This window comes from Tachyglossus aculeatus, assembly GCF_015852505.1.
Source record: "Tachyglossus aculeatus isolate mTacAcu1 chromosome 12 unlocalized genomic scaffold, mTacAcu1.pri SUPER_6_unloc_2, whole genome shotgun sequence".
Taxonomy (NCBI): Eukaryota; Metazoa; Chordata; class Mammalia; order Monotremata; family Tachyglossidae; genus Tachyglossus; species Tachyglossus aculeatus.
This window is the reverse complement of record NW_024044829.1, coordinates 8,640,004-8,663,628: the sequence shown is the minus strand read 5'-3', so window position 1 is coordinate 8,663,628 and position 23,625 is coordinate 8,640,004. Positions and strand designations below refer to the sequence as shown.

Here is a 23,625-nt window from a genome sequence, read left to right as displayed (position 1 = left end):
TTTGATGTCACCATTTAGGGCACTGTTTCGAAAATTAGTCCTTTTGTGTGTTTGTGTGTATATATATATACATATATAAAACCCGGCCCTCAAACCTCATCCATCTAACGCTAACCTTCATACTGTTCCTCGATTTCATCTATCTTGCCTTCGGCCTCTCGACCATGTCCTGCCTTTGGCCTGGAAGGCCTTCCCTCCTCATATCCAACAGACAACTTCTCTCCCCACTTCCAAGGCCTTGTTGAAGGCATGTCTACTCCAAGAGGCCTTCCCTGCCTAAGCCCTCCTTTACCCTTCTCCCACTCCCTTCTGCGTCGCTCTAATTTGCTCCCTTTATTCACCCATCAATTCAGTCCCAGAGAACTTATGCACATATCTGTAATTCATTTATTTATATTAATGTCTGTCTCCCCCTCTAGACAGTAAGTTTGTTAGGGGCAGAAAATATGTCTGTTTATTGATATACTGTATTCTCCCAAGTGTTTATTGCAGTGCTCTGCCCTCGGTAAGTGCTCAATAAATGTAATTGCCTGACTGATTGGATTTTAAGACATGTCCAACATCTGTTTAAGTACAAATGAGGGAATATTCCTCACAAAACCAGAGTAGTGGTCCTGGAAGTAGAAGCCAATTAGGCGCAGAGGGATTTGTCTGTAGGATGAAAAATCAACCCAACCTTCAACTCCCAGGAATGCCTCTAGCATTCCTTTACGATCCCCTCTCCCTAATTTTTAAATAAAACAATAGAACATTAATAATGATAATAATAATAATGGCATTTATTAAGCGGTTACTACATGCAAAGCACTGTTCTAAGCGCTGGGGAGGTTACAAGGTTTTCAGGTTGTCCCACGGGGGGCTCACAGTCTTAATTCCCATTTTACAGATGAGGTAACTGAGGCACAGAGAAGTTAAATGACTTGCCCAAAGTCACACAGCTGACAATTGGCAGAGCCGGGACTTGAACGCATGACCTCTGACTCCAAAGCCCGTGCTCTCTCCACTGAGGCATGCTGCTATGATTCTGTGATGCCTCAAAACTTTGGCCTCAAGTTATACACACAATAAGCCCTCAGTGAATACCATTAATTGATTGAGAAAATGCCAAATTTTATGTACTGATGCCTTGGCATCTCATCTCTTGCTAGCCTTCTACCTTCTGAGTTTGGGCTGCTGTTGTCCATTTTAATTCTCAAAATGAGGAATGGGCTTATAACACTCTAGCGTGGTCTTTCCAAGAGCCCAGGATATCCTGTGCACACATTGAGCCCTCAGCAAATAATAAAGATGAGAATGTGTCAGGTAAAGGTGACTAAGCTTTGACTTATATTTCAATAAAAAAGTCACATTCACAAATCAGAGCCTCTGAGATCCTGGGAAACTATTATTTTACCTAGAATCTCTTCAGGGCACATTTCACCTCTTGATTCCTCAGACTATAGATCAGAGGATTTAGCGTGGGAGTGAAGACTGAATAGGAGAGAGAAAGCAGCTTCTTGGTCTTGGGAGTGTAGGAAGATTTGACTCGGAAATAGGTTGAACTCGTAGCCCCGAAGAACAGCGAGACTACAATGAGGTTGGATGAGCAGGTGGAGAAGGCTTTGTGAAAGCCCTCGGCGGAGGACATCTTCAGGATGTTAATGAGGATGCGGACGTAAGATGCAGTTATCACTACAAAGGGGAGCATCAGGACGATAACAGTTGCTGTTACACCATAACACCTCAAACGCGAAGGTGTCTGTACGTACACACCAGCTCTAAGACAGGAGGGCCATCACAGAAGAAATGGTTAATTATATTAGGCCCACAGAAGTGCAATGTAAACATCATTGTAATCTGTACTGTTGCTATAGGAATCCCAGTTAGCCAGGAAGCCAGGGCCAGCTGCAGGCAGAACCTCTGGTTCATAGTGAGTAAATAATGGAGTGGATCGCAGATGGTGACCTGTATGTCATAAGCCATTGTTGTCAGGATCCAACACTCCAAAGGCCCGAAAAAAAAGGAAATACATCTGGGCTGCACAGCCACCAAAGGAAATACAGTTATAATTGGACAGGAAATTGGTGAGCATTTTGGGGATGACAATAGTGGTATAGCCAATATCTATAACAGGGACAGACTCCTGAGGAAAAAGCACAAGGGGATGTGAAGGGCAGGGTCCACAGTGGAGACCAGCACTAAGAGGGAGTTTTCAGTCACGTCTATTAGGTATATCGCAAGGAAAATCATAAACAGGATGACCTGAAATTCATGGAGACTGGAGAAACCCAAATGAATTAATTAAGAATGTAACTGATTGCCTTCTTTTATTTGCATGGTGTTTTTAAGGGAGATGTAAGTACAGAAATATCTGGGCCCAAAATGGGTCTTCTCTGTTCAGGAAAAAAAATCAGTAGCAACATTTTCAGACTCCAGGTCTTCCCTACAAACATTTTTCAGCATGAACGTGGGTAGCTTGTTTAGCCCTGGATCAAGGAGGTGATGGTGAATATATGGTGTCTAGGTTCTCCTTTGGTAGAAGCAAGATCAGGAAACTGGGGAAGTTGTGAAGATAGCCATTAATACACATTCTGCAAAGGAATGAGAAAATATTGTTTCATTTTCTCTTCACTTGCTACTAATGTTTCTCATTATCAAACCCACCTTTTTCTCACCGCACTATATCCTATCGTTTTCATTATGAAATAATAAAATTTAATTTAATTAAATAATTAAATGATCACAGCTTCTCTGCAGGGAACAAAGCACCCCAATGCATGACTCTCACCTAGAAATCTCCTCAACTCTCCATCATAAACACACACACACATACACACACACATGCACACACACCCCTACATCTCACACACAGAAATCCACCTATACATACAAACTTATACATATACACAAACACATGCACATAAGCTGGGTGCTCATGTGCCTAACAATGACAGGGTTAAGGATTTTCACACACACACAAACACACAAATAAATGTGCTTCTTAGCAACATGAAAGATCCCGAAATAGATTCGTTGTTTCTCTGCTCCTTCTCTTCCCCCATCTTTCCTGTCACTACACTGTTACAAATCCATTCCCTCATCCTTATCACTTTTCCTCTAAGTCCTATCCTTAGGAAAGTAGAACTATGATTTTAGCTCCGTGAAACAGGTTCCCGAAAAGAAAAATATTGGTCTAACCCTTCTCAGAAGCCTTAAAATCCTTCCATACTCTTCCTTTCTCCTTTTGAAAATGACAAGAAGGACAGATGATATCAAATTAATCTCGGGGCAGGGAGAGGCGGAATAGTTCAAAAAACAGGGTACCAAGAAAACCATCTGAACTTCCTAAAGTCTTACTCTTTCCCTAACAAAGGTTTATTGTTGTCTCTTACATTTTGTTTTATTATATCAGTGTAGGATTTCATTTTTAATAACGTTAGTAAAATGAAAGGTAAGAAGACAAAGCAAATCCCAAATCTATCTTGAGATTCCATTCCAAAACTGTGTAGCATTTGACAATCATTTCGGTTTCTAGGAGAAATTTAGCGTAATTTTATACATTACACCCAACAGCAAGTCACTTCTCTTCAACACATTGGGTGGTGGCACTCCATTCCTTGGAAATCTGCAGGGTCACTTACCACCACTAATATCAAATGAAAACTTTTGAGTGTGGATTTCACAGCTCTCTGACAGATGACATCATCCTCCACCCAAATCAAGAAAACCTGTTCACTGGTCCAACACTTTCCATTTTACTTGCTCATCAAGTAACATTTTTTCCCCAAACGAGATATCTGTCACTTCTTCAAGCTTAACAAATCCAGCCATTACATGAACTCTTCCCTCAATACCCCTTCCCATAATAGCCCTCCCCACATTGCTTCACTCAGCTACCTTCAGATTTGGTTGTACTCTTTTAGATTTCTTTTAGTTGATTATGGTTATTTTTAATGCCTAGCTCACCTTATCTACTGTTATAAGAGGTTCATGCTTTTCTACTGGACCTATATCCCTCACTAGTTTGAAAGCTCCTGGAAAGCAAGAATCACATTTTATCCTTCCTTTATAGTTCCACATTCAGTGCCTACAACAGTGTATTGCGTGACAATGGCATTCACCGAGCACTACTACTGATCCATCAATTGTATTTACTGAGTGCTTACTGTGTGCAGAGAACTGTACTAAGCACTTGGGAGAGTACAGTATAACAGATTTGGCAGACATTTCTCCTGCCCACAAAGTGCTTACAGTCTAGAGGACCTTACTAGTATGGTTTTTTCCATCCTCCCAACATCCCTGTGAGAGTAAAAAGAGGTAAAAAAAAATAGTGGTAATCTCCTTTTATAAGTGGTTTATAAGGACAAGGGAGAAGGAGAGGTATATAAGGGGAAGGGAGAGATGCAGGATTAGAAACCAAATCTGACATTTTCGAGCCAGGTATCCTTTCTACACTATTTGATAAGTTGGTGAATGCTTTACTGAGAAATTTACCTGCCTCTTGAAGGAGGATTGCTTTTTCCTGGTTGATTTGAAAGGCTGATGTTTTGGGTAGTAAGGCCTCTTTGACGTTTTCGGGTGACCCCTGAGAGGTTGTCCCTAGGCAATTGCTTAGAGCAAAGGAAGCAATGGAATAGCTCGTTATCCTTTTGCTTAATCTTTCTTTATAGAAATATGGAAAGCTTTGAAGGATGTCATGCCCATGAGATGCTTGTATTTTTTGCACTTAAAATATACTGTGAAATCATTTAATTTTAAATTGTGCACACTGGGGATAAGGTGTAAAATGGGTTTGCCTGAGTTTGTAGGGATTTTGATATTTCCAAAGCCTTGCCTCCAAAGTCTGCTTATGTAAAAGGAAAATATCATCTCAATTTTGTCTGAATTTAGGCTAGGTAAAATTCTTGGAATTCTTCATTGTATTCACATTAGACATATCATATAGATTATGAAACTGAATCCTTGGTGGTTTTTTTATATTATATTCATCTCTGTCTTCAAAGGTTTGGAGACTGGGTAAAAAAAAACTGCTAAATTTGTTTCTCATTAAGGAAGATTTATTTCTGATCATTATATTAAATATTAGCTATTCTTTCAGTACTGAACTTTTCTTCAGTTGATTAAGGATGTAGAATTTCCTGTAGATTGTACAATCCTTGTGGGCAGGATTTTGTCTTCCAATTTTGTTGAGTTGTACTTTCTTTAGTGTTTAGTACAGTGTTCTGCACACAGTACTTGATCAGTTAAAACAACTGATTAATTTTAATATTCAGTTTTTCAAAGAAAAGCAGATATAGAAATCAACAGTAACAGAAATCTACGGAAATCAGATTACAATGGCTGTAGGAGTGAGCTCTGTATCTAAACATTAATCATCACAAAAGTTTCAGTGTGCTCTCCTAATAAACAGTGTTGGTTCTCAAGGCAAAAGAGCAAGCAAGCATGAGAAGCAGTATGGTGTAGTGGATAGAGAATCGGCCTGGGAGTCAGAAGGTCATGGGTTCCAATTCTGACTCCACCACTTATCTGCTGTGTGACCTTGGGCAAGTCATTCCACTTCTCTGGGCCTTAGTTACCTCATCTGTAAAAAATTCGAATTAAGAGTGTAAGCCCAATGTGGGACAGGGACTGTGCCCAAACCTGCATCTACCCCAATGCTTAGAACAGTGCTTGGCACGTAGTAAGTGCTTAGCAAGTACCATTATCATTATCATTATGATTATTGTTATTATTATTATTATTATTAAATTATACCTATCAGTGGAAAAAACTTAAACAATGCCCCACAACCAGCCATGAAATCGGTGGTTTTTGTTCAAACCGAACCAAAGAAAATTCACCCCTTTAGACCAGGGAAAATAATTCCTTCTTTATTCTCTTTTAGAGTCTCACAAATCCCAACCATAAGATTGACTTCTGAGAAATGAAGATGTTTGTATATCTAAAAATGGATTGCTGTGATCACAATTATACTATTTGTAATCTTTAATGTCAACATCAATCAGTAGTGTCAATCAAAATTGAATAAACTCAAACACAGAAGGCGCTTCTCCCATAATACTTTGAGGTTTAATCAAAGAAGTGAAAAATTGTCCACGCTAAATTGATTAGTGGTGTAGGTAATTCAAAGTAATTGACAATACAAAACTGAGGGGATTCCACCCAGAAATAGAGAATGGGGAGTTTACTGCTTCAGATTTGTGAGGTTGCAACATGGGGTTGAAGTTGAAGGGAATGTACATGTTGCAGTTGATGATAATTTAAAAACCTGCAACAACCAATCCATCTGGAATAATTGAGCATTCACTTTATATTGTTCCCTCTGTTAAAATTATTTGGCTATAGAGTTATTTTCTGATTTTTAAAATGGTATTTATTAAGCACTTCCTGTTTACCAGGTACTGTACTAAGTGCTGGGGAAAAACAACACAGGTTGGACGAAATCTAAGCTTTATGCCCTGGCAGTATATCACTCATTTTCCACGCAGTTATTTACCTGGTCACAAGCAAAATCTTTTTTCAGTCTCCGGAACAAGTAGCTTGTGGCTTCTTTCTTAAATTCATAATCTCTCTGAATCTTTGGTCTCTATTCTCACTTTGGTGCGCTTCCCTTTAGGCCTACTTTTTAATATTTTGCTAACTGACCAATTGTCAGTGTTAGGTTCCATTATGCATAACTTGCTTTTGGATATTTCACTTTTTAGTAATTAGTTTTAATTTGAGTGGATGTTAAATATCAATTAAATCTTTTCAGCCTGGAATACCAGGTTTCAGGGTTCCCTTGTGACTCATGGATATTTTAAAATAAATCCTTAGTAATTCCACCTCCGAGAAGCCTCAAACCGGTATGATCACCTAATATCTCCCACCACAGAGAACCGTCCAATGATGATTAGTTCTCTCCAATGAGAGGCCAAAAACTGGTGCAGTCCAACAACCATCACCAAGGACAGAGACCAGCTTGAGGACACTGAAATCTTTCCACCGAGCAGCCACATTTCACTCTACTATTTCATAACCTCACCCAAAGCATGATAGGCACAAGCGGGTCTAATAAACCGATTTGAAAAACAATGTGGCCTAGTGGATAGCCCATGGGCCTGGAAGTCAGAAGGATCTGGGTTCTAAAACCAGTTCAAATTTTCTGCAGTGTGGCCTGTGGGCAAGTCACTTTCACTTCTCTGTGCCTCAGTTACCACATCTGCAAAATAACATTTAAGAGTGTTAGTCCCATTTGGAAGATGAACTGTGGCCAATTTGAAAAGTTTGTATGTACCTCAGTGCTAATTATGGTGTCTATCCCCTGATAGATACTTAACAAATACCACTTAAAAAGGACTGATAAAAGGAATTGAATAGGTGTTGCTATTCAAAGGAATTGATTTTTTTCTTTTGGAATGAAACAAGTACTTGCTTTGAGCTTTGCTGCGTGCTGAAAATGATTAGATTTCATTTCACTTATGGTTTTGCTTCAAAAATCAGGCCCAGTAATTGGATTTTAAGACATGCCAGCATGTGTTTAAATGCAAACGAGGGAGTATTCCCTAAAAGAGCAGTGTAGTTATCCTAGTAGCAGGAGTGGATCAACACCAGAGGAACTTTTCTGATGGATGAATAATCAACCCAACCTTCAACGCCCAGGAAATCCTAAAGCATACTTTTCTGATCCTTTCTCCATACTTTAAAAATAAATGAATATAATAGTAAGACATATCATTAACTCTTTAATGATATAAAACTTTGGCCTCAAGTTCTGCACAACTTAAACCCCAATAAATACCATTAATTGGTAGAGAAAATATCCAATTTTATGAGTGTCCTGTTCTCAACATCTCATCTCTTGCTAGCCTTCTATGTTATGAGTTTGCACTGATGTTGTCCATTTTAACTCTGAGAACAGATGTATTCTACTATGGTCCTTTCAAAGAGCCTAGAATATTCCCTACACACGGTGAGCCCTCAGCAAATTATAAAGATTAGAATGTTAGGTAATGGTGACTAAGCAAAGCCACTCACTTTTTGATATCTCAATAAAGAAACTCACCTTCATAAATCAGAAACTCCCAGATCATGACAAAATATATTTTTTATCCAGAATTCCCTTCGGGGCACCTTTAACCTCTTGGTTCCTCAGATTGTACATCAGGGGATTTAGCATGGGAGTGAAGATGGTATAGGAGAGAGAAAGCAGATTCTTGCTCTCAGGAGAGTAGGAGGATTTGTCTCGGGAAATAGATCAAACTCACAGCCCAGAAGAAAAGTGAGATCACAATGAGGTGGGACAAGCAAGTGGAGAAGGCTTTGCGACGGCCCTCTGCAGAGGATACCTTCAGTATGGTGATGAGGATGTGGACGTAAGATACAATGATCACTCTAAAGGGGAGAAACAGGAAAGTCACGATCGCTGTGACACCATACACCTCAAACGCGAAGGTGTCTTTGCATGCCAGCTCTAAGAGAGTAGGGCCATCGCAGAAGAAATGATTAATTGCATTAGGTCCACAGAAGGACAGTGTAAACATCACTGTAGTCTGTACTGTACCCATGGGAATTCCTGACAGCCAGGAAGCCAAGGCCAGCTTAAGACAGTGACCTTAGTTCATAATGAGCAAATGGCAGAGCAGGTCACAGATGGTGGCCTGTGTGTCATAAGCCATCGATGTCAGGATCCAGTACTCTGAGGGTTTGAAAAAGAAGAAATGCATTTGGGCTGCGCAGCCACAGAAGGAAATACTTTGATTCTCGGACAGGAAATTAGTGAGCATTTTGTAGATGATGACAGTGGTGCAGCCGATATTTATAAGGGAGAGGTTTCTGAGGAAAAGGTAGATGGGGGTTTGAAGGGTGGGGTCCACAGTAGAGACCAACACTAAGAGAGTGTTTCCTATCAAGGCTATTAGGTTTATCACAAGGAAAACCATAAACAGGATGATCTGAAATTCATGGATATTTGAGAAACCCAAAAGAATGAATTCAGTCACATGTGACTGTATGCTTTCCTTCATTTGTATTGCTTTATTTTAGCAATGTAATTACAGAAAGGTCTGGGCATAAAATGTGTCTTCTCTGCTCAGGAAAAAAATCACGATGCTTTCAGAGTCCAGGTCTTACCTCCTAACATTCGTCAGCATGAAATTGGCTAGCTTGTTTGGTCAAGGATGAAGGAGGTGATCACAGTGTGAACTATATGGTATCTAGGTTTCCTATGGCAGAAGCAAATTCAGGAAAATAGAAAAGTGGTGAAGTTAGCCAATAATACTAATTCTGCAAAGGAATGATAAGAAAGTGTTTCATTTTATCCTCACTTGCTACTAGTGGTTATCATTATTGAGCCCTCATTTTTTCCACCACACTACATCCTGTCACCTTCATAGGACTGGACAGAGTCTGCAAAGACTGTGAGCCAGCTGTTGGGTAGGGACCGTCTCTATAGGTTACCAACTTGTACTTCCCATGTGCTTAGTACAGTACTCTGCACAGAGGCCCGCCCGCCCGCCCGCCATCACACCGCGCGGCCTTGCTGCTCCTGGAAGGATCCTCTACTCAGAGTGCCGCCATTGACCTCCGGGACTCCGTTCCCGAGAGGCCCGCCCGCCATCACACCGCTAGGCCTTGCTGCTCCCGGAAGGATCCTCCCCTCAGAGCACGCCGCCATAGACTACCGGGACTCCGTTCCCGAGAGGCCCGCCCACCTGCCTGCCATCACACCGCGCGGTCTTGCTGCTCCCGGAAGGCTCCTCTCCTCAGAGCGCCACCATCGACGCCCGGGACTCCGTTCCCGAGAGGCCCGCCCGCCCGCCCGCCATCACACCGCGTGGCCCCCGCTGCTCGAAGGAAGGATCCTCTCCTCAGAGCGCTGCCATAGACGCCCGGGACTCCGTTCCCGAGAGGCCAGCCCGCCCGCCCGCCATCACACTGCGCGGCCTTGCTGCTCCCGGAAGGATCCTCTCCTCAGAGCGCCGCCATAGTCGCCCGGGACTCCATTCCCGAGAGGACCGCCCGCCCGCCATCACAGCACCCCCACGGACGCCCCCTGCTTCCACCTCCCCCCCACTTAGGCGACCTTCCTTAAAGTGCCCCTCATCCCCCCCTTCCCGGTCCGGTCCTGAATGACTCTCCCCCCGCCCCCAGGTAAAAAGCCCTCGTTAGCACCATGTTACATTAACGACAACCTCATTCACACCTGCTCAGCCCTCCCATGCTAGTTGACTGTTCGCTCCTCTCCCCAGGTATCTCTGCTCCCTGACCCCGCTTAACAGGCCCACCCTACTCCAGCACTTAATAGTTTGTAATTGCTCTCTTTGACATCATTATATGCCAATTTTATTATTGCCATAGCATATTGATTGCTTAAGTACACCCTGTGATGCCATCGCCTACTTATATCATTGCTACTGTTTCATTGCTTCTGCATCTCAATTGTTAACCTCCCGCTGTACTGTCACTCGCCCTGCTGACTTCACCATGAACTTTCAATTCCCTTGCTCCCAACTGCCATTCCCATTCCTCAACTTCCCCTTCCCCTCTCCCACCCAGCTTTTTCCCTCCCTCTCACCCACCAAGACCACTCCTCCTCACCCCCTACCAAGGATCCCTCTGTACCAGCGCCAGTCCTCCGCTCCTCCCTCCCGGCCCCACCCCATTCCAGTTCTCCTTTCCCATGGCCACCCCCCTTCCCACTCTCCCCGCCCAGGCCCCCGGCAACTCATCCCAATCCAAACCCTCCCCACCGCTCGCACCCTTCCCCCTCCCTCCCCTCCCTCGACAGCAGCTGCCAAGTGTGGCCTCTGGAACCCCCGCTCCGTTTTAAGTAAGATCCCTTTCATCCTGGACCTATTCCTTTCCAGCTCTCTACTCCTCCTCGCCCTAACTGAAACATGGCTGTCTCCGGACGACACGGTCTCTTCTGCTGCTCTCTCTCATTGGGGGGCCTCTTCTTCTCCCACTCCCCCAGACTCACCGGAAAAGGAGGAGGTGTCGGTTTCCTTCTCGCCCCCCCCATGTCGCTTTTGCACCATCCCTCCTCCCCCTTCCCTTTCCTTCCCTTCCTTTGAAGCCCACATTATTCGCCTCTACCACCCCCTCCAGATTCTTGTAGCCGTCATCTACCGCCCTCCCGGCCCCACTTCCAACTTTTTTAACGACTTTGACCCCTTCCTCACCTTCCTTCTCTCCTTCTCCATGCCCACTCTGATCCTCAGAGACTTCAATATCCACATGGATATCCCTGACGACTCCTCTGCCGCCTGCCTTCTATCTCTCCTTGACGCTGCCAACCTCTTCCTCCACCCCACCTCACCCACTCACCAACTTGGTCATACCCTCGACCTCATCATCTCCTACCGCTGCACTGTGTCCACCCTCGCCAACTCTGCAATCCCTCTCTCTGATCATAATCTTCTCACCTGCCTCCTCACTCACACTCCTTTCCCCTGTAAATCCGTATTACTCCATCACAGAGATCTCCGCTCTCTGGACCCCACCCATCTTTTGGAGCGCCACACACCCCACCTCGCCGCCCTCTCCTCTCTACCCAGTCTTGATGATCAGATTACTGCTCTCAACTCTACCCTTTCTACTCAGCTAGACTCACTCGCTCCCCTTTCCCTTCGCCGCTCTCGTACCACTAACCCACAGCCCTGGATCACTGCCACTGTCCGCCTCCTTCGCTCTTATCCTCGAGCTGCCAAACGCTGCTGGCGAAAGTCTAAACACCATGCCAACCTCGTTCGCTTCAAGTTTTCCTTTCCTGCCTTAACTCAGCCCTCTCTTCTGCCAGACAAAACTATTTCTCCTCCCTTATTGACACCCATGCCCATCACCCCCGCCAGCTCTTCCGCACATTCAACTCCCTTCTCAGGCCCCCGGTTCCTCCCCCTCCTCCTTCTCTCACTCCCAACGATCTGGCCTCCTACTTCATTAACAAAATTAAATCCATCAGGTCCGACCTCCCCAAAGTCTCTTCCCCCACTTCTCCAACCCCCCGGCTCTCAACACTCTCTGCTACTCTCCCATCCTTCCCAGCAGTATCCTCAGAGGAGCTCTCCTCCCTCCTCTCAAGTGCTACTCCAGCCACCTGTGATTCTGACCCCATTCCCTCTCATCTCATGAAATATCTCGCTCCATCCCTTCTCCCCTCCTTAACTTCCATCTTCAACCACTCACTCTTCACTGGTTCCTTCCCCTCTGCCTTCAAACATGCCCATGTCTCTCCCATCCTAAAAAAAACCCTCTCTTGACCCCACCTCACCTTCTAATTATCGCCCCATATCCCTCCTACCAATCCTTTCCAAACTCCTTGAACGAGTTGTCTACACGCGCTGCCTAGAATTCCTCAACAACAACTCTCTCCTCGACCCCCTCCAGTCTGGCTTCCATCCCCTACATTCCACGGAAACTGCCCTCTCAAAGGTCACCAATGACCTCCTGCTTGCCAAATCCAACGGCTCATACTCTATCCTAATCCTCCTCGACCTCTCAGCTGCCTTTGACACTGTGGACCACCCCCTTCTCCTCAACATGCTATCTGACCTTGGTTTCACAGACTCCGTCCTCTCCTGGTTCTCCTCTTATCTCTCCGGTCGTTCTTTCTCAGTCTCTTTTGCAGGCTCCTCCTCCCCATCCCATCCTTTTACTGTGGGTGTTCCCCAAGGTTCAGTGCTTGCTCCCCTTCTGTTCTCAATCTACACGCACTCCCTTGGTGACCTCATTCGCTCCCACGGCTTCAGCTATCATCTCTACACTGATGACACCCAGATCTACATCTCTGCCCCTGCTCTCTCTCCCTCTCTCCAGGCTCGCATCTCCTCCTGCCTTCAGGACATCTCCATCTGGATGTCTGCCCGCCACCTAAAGCTCAACGTGTCGAAGACTGAACTCCTTGTCTTCCCTCCCAAACCCTGCCCTCTCCCTGACTTTCCCATCTCTGTTGACGGCACTACCATCCTTCCCGTCTCTCAAGCCCGCAACCTTGGTGTCATCCTCGACCCCGCTCTCTCATTCACCCCTCACATCCAAGCCGTCACCAAAACCTGCCGGTCTCAACTCCGCAACATTGCCAAGATCCACCCTTTCCTCTCCATCCATACCGCTACCCTACTCATTCAAGCTCTCATCCTATCCCGTCTGGACTACTGCTTCAGCCTTCTCTCTGATCTCCCATCCTCGTGTCTCTCTCCACTTCAATCCATACTTCATGCTGCTGCCCGGATTATCTTTGTCCAGAAACGCTCTGGGCATATTACTCCCCTCCTCAAAAATCTCCAGTGGCTACCAATCAATCTGTGCATCAGGCAGAAACTCCTCACCCTGGGCTTCAAGGCTGTCCATCACCTCGCGCCCTCCTACCTCACCTCCCTTCTCTCCTTCTACAGCCCAGCCTGCACCCTCTGCTCCTCCCCTGCTAATCTCCTCACCGTGCCTCGTTCTCGCCTGTCTCGCCATTGACCCCCGGCCCACGTCATCCCCCGGTCCTGGAATGCCCTCCCTCTCCCCATCCGCCAAGCTAGCTCTCTTCCTCCCTTCAAGGCCCTGCTGAGAGCTCACCTCCTCCAGGAGGCCTTCCCAGACTGAGCCCCTTCCTTCCTCTCTCTCTTGTTCCCCTCTTCATTCCCCCATCTTACCTCCTTCCCTTCCCCACAGCACCTGTATATAAGTATATATGTTTGTACATATTTATTACTCTATTTAGTTATTTATTTTACTTGTACATATCTATTCTATTTATTTTATTTTGTTAGTATGTTTGGTTTTGTTCTCTGTCTCCCCCTTTTAGGCTGTGAGCCCACTGTTGGGTAGGGACTGTCTCTATATGTTGCCAATTTGTACTTCCCAAGCGCTTAGTACAGTGCTCTGCACATAGTAAGCGCTCAATAAATACGATTGATGATGATGATGATGATGATGAATAAATACGATTGAATGAATGAATGAATGAAAGAGGATCACAAGGGTTGGAGAATAGGAATAATTTGAGAACCAGAGAACCAAGAAAAGCTTCTAAGTTCCCTAGAGTGTTTTTCTTTTCTTTTTCTGACAAGGTTTTATTGTCTCTGATGTTTTGTTTTTATTCTTAATGGAGGATTTCATTTTTGAAAAGCTTAAGTGAAAGGAAAGGGAAGAAGAAAACAAAACCCCAAATCTATCTCTAGATTCTACACCATGATAACTATGTGGCGTTTGAGGACCAGTTCTGTTTACTACGAACAGTTGACTTGATTTTATATTTTTGAAATACTAGAACAATTTGAGCTAGTCAAATGGCCAATTCGATGGTAGTCTGGGTAAACTAAAAGACTTGCGAAGTTTTATCTGACCCCTCCTAAAATGGAAAGATTCCAAAAGTACTATAATGCTGTCTGTTCACTGAGCACGAGGAGTGATTTCTTTTACTGTCCATGACATAGATTTGGGAATAACATTTCCACATATTTACCCCTTTCTCATCATTCCTTTGCCCCAGAAAGAACCCTTTATCACTCAGAAATTGGATCATTTTAACAACTTTATTCTTAATTCCCTATTGTCTCTCTGTCCCTAGTCCAATTATACATTACACATAACAACAAGACACTGATCTTGCCCTATCCTGCTCAATCCTAATCTGCCTCGACCTCTCAGCTGCCTTCGACACTGTGGACCACCTCCTTCTCCTCAACACGCTATCCAACCTTGACTTCACAGACTCTGTCCTCTCCTGGTTCTCCTCTTATCTCTCCGGTCGTTCATTCTCAGTCTCTTTTGCGGGCTCCTCCTCCCCCTTCCATCCCCTTGCTGTAGAGGTTCCTCAAGGGTCAGTTCTTGGTCAGTTCTTCTGTTCTCTATCTACACTTACTCCCTTGGTGAACTCATTCGCTCCCACGGCTTCAGCTATCATCTCTACGCTGATGACACCAAAATCTACATCTCTGCCCCTTCTCTCTCTCTCTTCCTCCAGGCTCGCATCTCCTCCTGCCTTCAGGACACCTCCATCTGGATGTCTGCCTGCCATCTAAAACTTAACATGTCCAAGACAGAACTCCTTATCTTCCCTCCCAAACCCTGCCCTCTCCCTGACTTTCCCATCACTGTGGACGGCACTACCATCCTTCCCGTCTCACAAGCCTGCAACCTTGGTGTCATCCCGACTCTGCTCTCTAGTTCACCCCTCACATCCAAGCCATCACCAAAACCTGCCGGTATCAGCTCCGCAACATTGCCAAGATCCGCCCTTTCCTGTCCATCCAAACCACTACCCTGCTGGTTCAATCTCTCATCCTATCCCAACTGGATTACTGCAGCAGCCTCCTCTCCGATCTCCCATCCTCCTGTCTCTCCCCACTTCAATCCATACTTCACACCTCTGCCCGGATCCTCTCTGTGTAGAAACACTCTGGGCATGTTACTCCCCTACTCTAAAATCTCCAGTGGCTACCAATCAACCTACACATCAGGCAAAACCTTCTCACCCTCGGCTTCAAGGCTCTCCATCACCTCGCCCCCACCTACCTCACCTCCCTTCTCTCCTTCTACAGCCCAGCCTGCACCTTCCGCTCCTCTGCTGCTAACCTCCTCACTGTGCCTCGTTCTCGCCTGTACCACCGTCGACCCCCGGCCCACGTCCTCCCCCTGGCCTGGAATGCCCTACCTCTGCCCATCCGCCAAGCTAGCTCTCTTCCTCCCTTCAAGGCTCTACTGAGAGCTCACCTCCTCCAGGAGGCCTTCCCAGACTGAGCCCCTTCCTTCCTCTCTCTCTTGTTCCCCTCTCCATCCCCCCCATCTTACCTCCTTCCCTTCCCCACAGCACCTATATATATGTATATATATTTGTACATATTTATTACTCTATTTATGTATTTATTTATTTATTTTACTTGTACATATCTATTCTATTTTATTTTGTTAGTATGTTCGGTTTTGTTCTCTGTCTCCCCCTTTTAGACTGTGAGCCCACTGTTGGGTAGGGACTGTCTTTATATATTGCCAACTTGTACTTCCCAAGCGCTTAGTACAGAACTCTACACACAGTGAGCGCTCAATAAATATGATTGATGATGATAAAAAGGAAGGGGGAGGAGGGATAGTGCGAAAGCGAATTGGGGGGCGAAAAGGAAACCGACACCTCCTCCTTTTCCGCTGAGTCTGGGGGAGGGGGAGAAGAAGATGTCTCCACTGGAGAGAGCAGCAGAAGAGACTGTGTCGTCCGGAGGCAACCATGTTTCAGTTAGAGCGAGGAGGAGTAGAGAGCTGGAAAGGAATAGGTCTAGGATGAAAGGGATCTTACTTAAAACGCAGCGGGGATTCCAAAGGCCACACTTGGCAGCAGCTGTCGAGGGAGGGGAGGGAGGGGTAAGGGTGCGAGGGGTGGGGAGGATTTGGATTGGGATGAGTTGCCTGGGGCCAAGGCGGGGAGAGTGGGAAGAGGGGTGACCAGGGGAAAGGAGAACTGGGATGGGGTGTGGCCGAGGAGAAGGGGAGGGAGGGGGCTGGGAGGGAGCTGTGGCGGACTGGCGCTGGTACAAAGGGATCCTTGGTAGGGGGTGAGGGGGAGTGGTCTTGGTGGGGGAGAGGGAGGGAAAAAGCTGGGTGGGAGAGGGGAAGGGGAAGGTGAGGAATGGGAATGGCAGTTGGGAGCAAGGGAATTGAAAGTTCATGGTGAGGTCAGCAGGGCAAGTGACAGTACAGCGGGAGGTTAACAATTGAGATGCAGAAGCGATAAAACAGTAGCAATGATATAAGTAGGCGATTGCATCACAGGGGGTAGTTAAACAATTAACATGCTATGGCAATAATAAAATTGGCAGATAACGATGTCACAAAGAGCAGATACAAACTATTATGTCCTGGAGTAGGGTGGACCTCTTAAGGGGGTCAGGGAGCAGAGATACCTGGGGACAGGAGTGAACAGCCAACTAGCATGGGAGGGCTGAGTAGGTGCGAATGAGGTTGTCGTTGGCTTGGCGTTTAGGCTTTAGCCAGCAGCCTTCAGCAACTCGAGCATACGATCGAAGGAACCAGACAGTGGCAGTGATCCAAGGCTGTGGGTTAGTGGTAGGAGAGCAGCCAAGGGAAAGGGGAGTGAGCCAGTTGAGTTGAGTAGAGAGGGTGGAGTTGAGAGCAGTAATCTGGTCATCAAGATTGGGTAGAGAGGATAGGGAGGCGAGGTGGGGTATGATGCTCTGAGAAAGATGGATGTGGTCGAAGGGGTCTCTGTGGGGTAGTAATATAGATTTACAGGGGGCAGGAGTGCAAGTGAGGTGGCAGGTCAGAAGGTTATGATCAGAGAGCAGGATTTCAGAGTTGGTGAGGGTGGAGATGGTGCAGCGTTAGGAGATGATGAGGTCGAGGGTGTGACGAAGTTGGTGAGTGGGAGAGGTGGGGTGGAGCAGCAGGTTGGCAGCATCAAGGAGAGATAGAAGGCAGTTAACAATACACCTTCCTACACTGTCCACTCAACTACCTTTGGATTTGGTTATATTCTCATGTATTTCTGTAGGTTGTATATGGCTATTTAAAATACCTGGCTCCTCTTATCTAGTGTTTGCAAGAGGTTCGTGCTTTTCTAATGGACCTATCTCCCTCAGTTTGAAAGCTCCTGGCAAGCAAGAACCACATTTTTTCCTTCCTAGATAATTCCACATACAGTGTATACAACAATAGTATTTTCTTGTATTTATGAATTGTACTTTCCAAGAGCTTAGTACAGAGTTCTGCACACAGTAAGCACTCAATAAATACGATTGAATGAATGAATGAATAAAACAGTGCATTGGGCAAAGATGGTGTTCAACAAACACTGCTGCTAGTCAATCAATCATATTTATTGAGTGCTTACTGTGTGCAGACAACTATACTATGCACTTGGAAGAGCACAGTATAATAGATTTGGCAAGCTTTTCCCCTGCACACAAAGTGCTTAAAATCTAGAAGAATGTACTAATATTGTCTCATCCATCCTCCCAACATCCCTGTGAGATTCAAAAGAGATAAAGAAGCAGTTATTCTCCTTTTATAGATAGCAAAGGGGAAAAATGGGAAGTGAGAGATCCAGGATTAGAAGCCAAATCTGCCATTACCTAGCTGGTTTTCCTTTCTGCATTATTTAATAATAAATGGTTAATGCTCTATTGAGATATTTACCTGCCTCTATAAGGAGGCTCAGTCACTTTCCTGGGTGATTTGAAAGGCTCAGAGTCTGGATGATAATGTCTCTTTGACATTCTGGTGTGACCCCTGAGAGGTGATCCCCAGGCCATTGCTTGCAACAAAGGAAGCAATGGGATAGCTCATCATTATTTGATCTTTCTTTATAGAAATATGGAAAGCTTCAGTAGAATGTCATGCCCATGCGATGCTTCTATATTTTACACTTTAAAGATATTGTGAAATCATTGATTTTTGAATTGTGCACACTGAGGATAAGATGTAAAATGTGTTTGCCTGAGCTTGTAGGGATTTTGATTTTTCAAATGCCTTGACTCCAGAGTCTGCTTATCTAAAAGGAAAATGTCATCTAAAGTTAGCCTGAATTTAAGCTAGGTTGATAACTGTCGGAATTCTTCATTGTATTCACATTAGAAGCAACATATAGATTATAAAACAAAATCCTTGGTGGGGGTTCTTATTTTCATCCTTCTCTTCAAATATTTGGTGACTGGGTGAAAAAAACTGCTGAAAATTTTTTTGGGATAGTGGAAGATTTACGTCTGATTATTATATTTAATATTAGCCATTCATTCAGTACTGAACCTTATGTACATTGTAACATACTTGTGGGCAGAGATTATCTACCAATTCTATTGAATTGTACTTTCCTGAAATGTTTAATACACTGCTCTGCACACAGGACTTGCTAAAATAAACCCACTGATTGATTTTGTTATTCAAATTTTTACAGGAAAAAAAATACAGAAATCAACAGTAGTACTCAAATTACAATGTGAGCTCTGTAGCTAAACTTTTATAATCACAAAGGTTTCATTGTGCCCTTCTAATGAACAGGTTTGGTTCTCACGTCAAAACAGCAAGCAAGCATGAGAAGCAGCATGGTGTAGTGGATAGAGCATGGGCCTGGAAGTCAGAAGGTCATGTGTTCTAATCCTGACCTCACCACGTGTCTGTTGTGTGACCTTGGGCAAGTTACTTATGGCCAAGTTACTTAACTTCTTTTGGCCTCTGTTACTTCATCTGTAAAAAGTTGGGATTAAGAGTGTGAGTACAATATGGGACAGGAACTTTGTCCACCTTGTATCTACCCCAGCCCTTAGAACAGTGCTTGGCACATAGTAAAAGCTTAACAAGTACTATTACTATTGTTAATAATAATAAATTATACCTATGAAGGGATAAAAGTTAAACAATGTCCCACACCCAACCCTGAAATCTGTGTTTTCTGTGCACCTGAATCAAAGAAAATTCTCCCTTCTAAGCCAGTGAAGGTAATTCCTTCTTTATTCTCTGTTAGGGTCTTATGAATCCCACCCATCAGATTGAATTCTTAGAAATGACGATGCTTGTATATATATATAGCCATGGAATACTGCAATCAGGACTTGTTTTGATGTGTATAGATCTATAATTCTATTAATTTATATTGATGCCTGTTTACTTGTTTGATGTCTGTCTCCCCTTTTCAAGACTGTAAACCCACTGTGGGCAGGGAATGCCTGTATTGCTGAATTGTACTTTCCAAGTGCTTTGTACAGTGCTCTGAACACAGTAAGTGCTCAATTAATATGAATGAATGAATGATTACATTGACTAGTCATAATCCTTAATGTCATCATCATTCAATAATGGCAACCAAAATGGAACAGATTCAAATGTGGATCGTGCTTTTCCTCAAATACTTTCAGGTTTAATCAAAGAAGTGAAAATTAGTCTACTCTAGATTGAGCAGTGGAACAGGTAGTTCAAAATAATTGACAATACCAAACTGAGGTTAGGCAGCCCAGCAATGGAGTATGGGGAGTTATTGCTTCAGATTTCTCAGGTTGCAACAAGGGGCTAAAGTTGACAGGAATGTATATGTGGCAGTTGATGATACACCTTGAATAATTGGTCATTCACTAGATATTTTGTCCCCTATTAAGATTATTTGGTTAAAAGTGTTCTTTTTTATTTTTTAAAAAATATTTGTTAAGCACTTTCTGTTTGCCAAGTACTGTACTAAGTGCTGGGGAAGATTCAAAACAATCAGGTTGGACAAAGTCTAAGCTTGATTTCCAGGCAATGTCATTCATTTTCCAAATAATTTTGTACCTGGTCCCCAGAGAAGTCTGAACAACTAACCTGTGGCTTCTTTCCTACATTCATGCTTTCTCTAGGGTCTCTTTGGTGCTTTCCCCTTTTAGGCCTACTTTTTAATATTTTATTAATTGACCATATGCCAGGATTAGGTTCCTTTATACATAAGTGGCTTTTGCTTGCTTTACTTTTTTAGTAATTAGTTTTAATTATAGTGGATAGTAATATCCATTAAAATCTTGTCAGCCTGGAACACCAGGCTTCAGACCTATTTTGTAACTCATGGATTTTTTTTAGTTAATCCTTAGTAACGCTCTCCGAGAAGCCTCAAACTGGCACAGATCACCTGATATCTTTCAGGACAGAGAACAGCCCAATGATGCCGGTTTCTCTCCACTGAGAGGCTACAAATGGGTACGGGCAATCAACCATTGCCCAGGAGAGAGACCTGCCTGAGGACGCTGAGATCTATCTGCCAAGCAGCCACATTTCAATATACAATTTGATAACCTCATCCAAAAGATGATAGACACAATCTGGTCTAATAAAGTGATTTGAAAAGCAGTGTGACCTAGTTGATAGCCAACAGTCCTGGAAGTCAGAAGGATCTGGGTTCTAATCCCAGCTCTGCCAATTGTCTGCAGTGTGACTTGGGCAAGTCACTTTCACTTCTCTGTGCTTCAGTGACCACATCTGTGAAATGAATTTGAAGACTTTTATCCTCACGTGGAGCATGGACTGTGGCCAATTTGAATAGCTTGTATGTGCCTCAGTGCTTAGTACAGTGACAAGCTCATAATAAACTCTAACAAATGCCATTTAAAAACTGTCTGATAGAAGGAACTGAATAAACAGTTGATATCTAGTAGTTTCTATTCAAAGGGATTGAGTTCTTTTTTCCCTTTTGGAACGAGACAAGTACCTGCTGTGAGCTTTGTTGAGTCCTGAAAATTATTAGATATCACTTCACTAGTGGCTTTGCTTCAAAACTCAGGCCTGGTAATTGGATTTTAAGACATGCTATCATCTGTTTAAATGTAAATGAGGTTAGGGGTGCTAGTGGCAGCAGTGGATCAAGAGCAGAGGAACTTGTCTGATGGATGAATAGTCAACCCAATCTTCAGATCCCAGGAACTCCTAAAGCATACTTTTCTGATCCTTTCTCTATACTTTTTTAAATGAATCAATAGAGTATTGAGATATTTCATTAATTTTTAAATGCTTCAAAGTTTTGGCCACATGTTCTGTATCTTAAGCCCTCAATAAATGCCATTAATTGATTTAGAAAATGCCCAATTTTACAGGTGTCCTGGTCTCAGCATTTCATCTCTTGCTAACCTTCTACCTTCTGAGCTTATACAGGTGTTGGCTATCTTAACTCTGAGAACTGATTTACTCGTCCATGGTCTTTCAAGCAATTAGAAAATAATAGAGATGGTAATACACTAGATCACGGTGAATAAGCAAAGCCACTGACTTTTTCATATCTTAGCAAAAATGTCATCTTCCAAAATCAGAGCTTCCCAGATCCTGGGAAAATATCTTTTTTTAACAGAATTCTCTTCAGGGCACCTTTCACCTCTTGATTTTTCAGACTGTAGATCAGGGGATTTAGCATGGGAGTGAAGAGTGTATAGGAGAGAGAAAGCAGCTTCTTACTCTCAGGAGTGTAGGAGGATTTGACACGGAAATAGGTCAAACTTGCAGCCCCAAAGAACAGTGAGACCACAATGAGGTGGGTTGAGCAGGTGGAGAAGGCTTTGCAACGGCCCTTGGCAGAGTACATCTTCAGGATGGTGACGAGGATGTGGACGTAAGATACAATGATCAATCCAAAGGGGAGCATCAGAACGATAACAGTTCCAATTAAACCATACACCTCAAACGCGAAGGTGTCTGTGCACACCAGCTCTAAGAGAGCAGGGCTATCACAGAAAAAGTGGTTAATTACATTAGGCCCACAGAAGGGCAATGTAAACATCATTGTAGTCAGTACTGTTGCCACGGGAATCCCTGATAGCCAGGAAGCCAGGGTCAGCTGTAGACAGAGCTCCCGGTTCATAATGAGAGAATAACGGAGTGGGTCACAGATGGCTGCATGTCTATCGTAAGCCATCGTTGTCAGAATCCAACATTCCGAGGCTCCAAAAAAGCAGGAGAAATACATCTGGGCTGCACAGCCACCAAAGGAAATATTTTGATTCTTGGACAGGAAATTGTTTAGCATTTTGGGGATGGTGGCAGTAGTGCAGCCTATATCCATTAGGGACAGACTCCTGAGCAAATAGTACATGGGAGTTTGAAGGGCAGGATCAACCGAGGAGACCAGCACTAAGAGGGAGTTTCCCATCAAGGCTATTAGGTATATCACAAGTGAAATCATAAACAGGTAGACCTGAAATTCATTAAGATTGGAGAAACTCAAAAGAATGAATTCAGTCACATGTGACTGATTGTCTTCCTTCATTCGTGTGGGTTTTCTTTTAACAGTGCAAGTACAGAAATATCTGGGGCCAAAATTCGTCTTCTCTTTCAGGAAAAAAATCAGTAGCAACGTTTTCAGAGTCCAGGTCTTGCGTACAAGCATTTGTCAGCACGATATTGGGTAACTTGCTTGGTCCTGGATCAAAGAAGTGACTGTGGAATGTATGGTGTCTAAGTTCTCCTTGGGTAGAAGTAAGTTCAGGAGAGTGGGAAAGTGGTGAATTTAGCCAATAATATAAGTTCTGCAAAGGAATGATGAGAAAGTGTTTCATTTTTATTGTCACTTGCTAATAATGTTTATCATTATTTAACCCTCATTTTCCCCACCACACTTTGTCCTATCAACTTCATACAACAGGGCAAAGCCCACTAGGGGATTAAATAATCACAGCTTGCCTGCATGGAACAGAGCACCTCAGTACATGATTCATACATAGTAATCTCTTCAAATCCCCATCACACAACAGCACACATAAACCCACTTACACACAAACGCACTTATACACATGCACACCGGCTGGGTACTCATGTACCTAACAATGACAAGGTGAACATTTCAGAAGAAAATCAAACAAAATAAAACAATGGGCTTCTTAGTAACATAGAAGATTCCCAAATTGGTTCCCTGTTCCCTGGCCCCTGATCTTCCCCCAGTCTTCCTGTGACCATACAGTAGACCATAAAGTAGATTTACAGACCATAAAATGGAGTTGGAAGGCATATTTACACATATTTACCCCATTCTTATCATTCCTTTGCCCCAGAAAGAGCCCTTATCACCCAGTGACTATATCTTTTTAATAACTTTATTCCTGGTTCCCTATGTCTCTCTGTCCCCAATCCAATGATACATTTTAAGAGCAGCAAGACATTTACCTTCAACACATTGGAAGATGGCACTCCATTTTTTGGAAGTCTGCAGGAAAACTTATTACCATT

General features: G+C 43.9%; 1 protein-coding gene across 1 annotated transcript; it reads right to left on the bottom strand.

The window, feature by feature from the left end:
- Positions 1–8,573: 8,573 nt before the first annotated feature.
- Positions 8,574–22,669, bottom strand: LOC119921336 (olfactory receptor 10A2-like). The gene is made up of 2 exons (XM_038741613.1): positions 21,764–22,669; positions 8,574–8,912 (listed from the first exon to the last, which is right to left on the bottom strand). The coding sequence occupies exons 1-2, from the start codon at positions 22,667–22,669 to the stop codon at positions 8,574–8,576; spliced, it is 1,245 nt and encodes a 414-aa protein (XP_038597541.1).
- Between the last annotated feature and the right edge of the window lie 956 nt (positions 22,670–23,625).

Coding starts and splice junctions, on each gene's coding strand:
- LOC119921336 (XM_038741613.1), bottom strand. CDS start 22,669: ATGAAGGAAGACAATCAGTCACATGTGACTGAATTCATTCTTTTGAGT. Junction 8,913..21,763: donor AGGTGAAAGGTGCCCTGAAG/AGAATTCTGTTA, acceptor CATGAATTTCAG/ATCATCCTGTTTATGGTTTT.